General features: G+C 33.8%; 1 protein-coding gene across 1 annotated transcript; it reads left to right on the top strand.

The window, feature by feature from the left end:
* Positions 1-888: 888 nt before the first annotated feature.
* On the top strand, positions 889-2,573 carry LOC106699834 (mast cell protease 1A-like). The gene is made up of 5 exons (XM_014471416.2): positions 889-972; positions 1,186-1,345; positions 1,454-1,589; positions 1,750-1,971; positions 2,085-2,573. The coding sequence occupies exons 1-5, from the start codon at positions 915-917 to the stop codon at positions 2,229-2,231; spliced, it is 723 nt and encodes a 240-aa protein (XP_014326902.1). The 5' UTR covers positions 889-914; the 3' UTR covers positions 2,232-2,573.
* The last annotated feature ends 681 nt before the right edge of the window (positions 2,574-3,254 follow it).

Here is a 3,254-nt window from a genome sequence, read left to right on the forward strand (position 1 = left end):
AATCCTAAAAGGAAAAAAAAAGTAATAATGCGATGAAAATATTGAAATCTAATCAGCTCTCTTTGGAATCTGCATGACAGAATAACATGTCTGTTTTTAGTAGATTTTCATAGACAAGCCAAGTCTGTTCTATAACTTATTTGAAACGTTTGCAGCGTATTTACTTGACGATGTTGGAAACTTTTATGTATCACAAAATTGGGCATTAAGAAATGCTTCAGTGTAGCTACTCAATAAAACAATCAGATCTTAGCTGTTTTTATTTCTATGCTCTAATAAGCCCTCTGTACTAATTGTCCTTTTTAATTTATCTGCAAGCTTGCATAAAATGGTTGCATGATGGAAGAGGCCTAAAGATAAAAATCCATTCTGATAGTTCTCAGAAACATGCCTTCCTGTTTTTTCGTCTTTATCAGATGTGTTGAAGGATCTGTAGGCCACAAAACCTTGTCATCTGTGTATCCTTATCAAAGTGATGCGTGCAGAGAAACTTTCATAAAGAGGCCTGCACAGTTTCCTACAACAAAACCAATACTCTGCTCCTAATAAGGTTGAAACAGGAGGGTGATCAGGTTGTCTTCTCTCAAAAAGACAAGCTGATCACTGACTGATGATCGCTGATTAAAAGTTCAAAATTCAACTACTTTAAAACTAAAAATTGTCCGTTGTTTTAACTTAAAGACTTTTCATGATTCAAGCAGAAACAATGCAGAATTTCAGGTTCTGCTGACTGTTCAGAATTAGAAAAACTGAGTTACCTAGTGGCACGTTTTCACGTCATGACTGTGATAGAAAGCCACATCATTTGCATTGACAGCCTAATCTTCTCCCCCTTGAAGCAAGCATATAAAAACAGATGTTTTCAGAGCTGTTGGCACTTCCCTTCAGCAGTTCACCCCATCTGTGACCCCATCATGTTCATCTTCTGCAACCTCGCTGCACTGATGCTTCTACTGACTTTTCAAAGTCCAGGTGAGTCTCTGCCGCAGTCTGTAAATGTTAATTGTGTCAACGTTTTATTGTGCATGTTTAATCTTTGTTGGGTGTGTTATACTGTATATATATATATTTTAAATATTTCTTGGTTTTTATCATCTATTTATCTTTTCAGTGACTTAATTTTGATGATGTTAATAGTTGTGTCATTATCATCACCATTAACTTTGTATTTTACCAAAAAACAAGTTCATGCAGGGAAAATCATTGGAGGCCATGAGGTTAATCCACACAAACGGTCGTATATGGTGTTTTTGCGGCTGGTGAATAAGGCTGATGAGTTGAAAGGCTGTGGTGGATTCCTTATTAGAGAAGATTTCGTGATGACTGCAGCTCACTGCCAGGCCAAGTCAGTGTGACATGATCATAGATTTCATTAAAATAAATGCTTGGAGACAGATTTAAAAAAAACTAACAAAAAAACCCAACTAATTTTTCTTCCATTTCTGTTTACTAGGGATCATGGGTCCTATGACGTTTTTTATGGGTTTGACAAACACAGTGAAAACCATAAAAAAGTGTCTGTGAAGAAAGATTTTCCACATGATCACTACAATGAAAGTGATTACACAAATGACATAATGCTGCTGAAGGTATAATTTATATTTATCTAAAACTATTTTAATAAATAGGAAAACATGTTCTTTGTATCTATTTTAATATGTTTTCATATGTACAAAATTTGTAAAAAAAAAAAAATAAAAAATACAGACTGCACATTTTTTTATTGTTTATCTCCAATTTTTCCTTCAGTTGTCCCACAATGTAAGCTCGGCCCTCCATATCAAACATATTGAGCCGGCAAAGGAGAAAAGTAGCTCACTGCCAAATCCATGCTCAGTCTGCGGTTGGGAACTGCGGTCATCTACAAAATTGCCTTCGAAACTGCTGGAAGTCAATGTCAGACTTGTTGAAAATCGGGATTGTGTCAAAGAAAGTGCTTACTGCTCTGAAGGAAAAACTGGAACAAGTGGGGTAATTTTTTTTTTCTTTTTTTTTAATAAGAGAAAAAAATTGTCACTCAAAATAAAATATTAATTTCAATGTTTGACTAATTCACTCCCAACATTCTGTGTATGTGCTTATAGGGAGACTCCGGAGGTCCATTAATCTGCAGTGGAATGGCATATGGAGTGGTGTCAGCAAGCAAACCAATCAATGGTTCCACTCTGTATAAGTACACAAACGTACCTGACACCACTGACTGGATCAATAACATCCTGAAGGACAACTGAAACAGCATCTAAGTCACATATCACCTTGATCAAACAATTTGACAATAAAAACATTTTTAGTGCAGAAGATAATTTGTTTTATTTGGTTAAGTTTGTCGGTGTTATAATTCTGTATTTTATACTAAGATCTGCTGTTCTTAAAGTGCATGCTCTGATCATTGTAGTAAATGCTGAATGAATAGTTAATAGTGTATGTCTGAGAGAAATGTTGGCCTTATATTAAGTAATTTTGATTATTGCTACCAATACAAGCCTTAAGGAAAAATATTGCTTTGTTCATGGTATTTAGATAGAAGCTTGAGCTTTTATAGATTGATGTGCATAATTTCAAAAGATAAACAAAATGCTGATTTCTCACTATGTGTCATGTGTTTGTTGTCTTTTTACAAGGATATACACAACTGTATATAAATTTAAGTAAAATTTAAAAAATCAGATCAGGAGTAACAATGCTTTGGGTGAATGGGGATTTTTTTTTAACTTTATTAAAAAAAACACAGAAATAAGTTGTGGTTAACAGTAGGAAAATAAAACTTTCAACTGTAGAATCAAACCAGAAGCTGCTGCAAGTGCTCTGTGTGAGAATAAACCCAAAGCAAACAAAGAAAGAAAGACAGAGATGTAAATTAAGTAAAGTAACTTTCAGACAAACAATTCATTTGGTAAGAAAATGACCTTTTTCCTCCGAAGGCAATAAAAAAAAAAAGTTTTCAAATATATTTTGTTTCTCAAAACTTTATAACAATCAACAATTGCTTTCAGAATTTTTTTTTAATCTAAATTACTTAGGTTAACTGCCTAAGTACTTTCTGATACCAACTCTCAATCTGATACTAAAACACTTCAAAAGCATAAACAGTGTTTACATGTAACAAACCAGTTAATAAAAACGAATGCCATGGATGTTTTTGCACCTCAGAAGTCCTGCAATTCAGAAAAGAATGAACTTTCATCATGTTCATCCAGTGATAAGCATCATCATAAGTAGAGGTATGAACAAGAAAATCAATTCATTCTCTTGAC

The sequence above is a fragment of the Xiphophorus maculatus genome, chromosome 9, assembly GCF_002775205.1.
Source record: "Xiphophorus maculatus strain JP 163 A chromosome 9, X_maculatus-5.0-male, whole genome shotgun sequence".
In the NCBI taxonomy this organism is placed as follows: Eukaryota; Metazoa; Chordata; class Actinopteri; order Cyprinodontiformes; family Poeciliidae; genus Xiphophorus; species Xiphophorus maculatus.

Coding starts and splice junctions, on each gene's coding strand:
- LOC106699834 (XM_014471416.2), top strand. CDS start 915: ATGTTCATCTTCTGCAACCTCGCTGCACTGATGCTTCTACTGACTTTT. Junction 1,346..1,453: donor GCAGCTCACTGCCAGGCCAA/GTCAGTGTGACA, acceptor TCTGTTTACTAG/GGATCATGGGTCCTATGACG. Junction 1,590..1,749: donor ATGACATAATGCTGCTGAAG/GTATAATTTATA, acceptor TTTTTCCTTCAG/TTGTCCCACAATGTAAGCTC.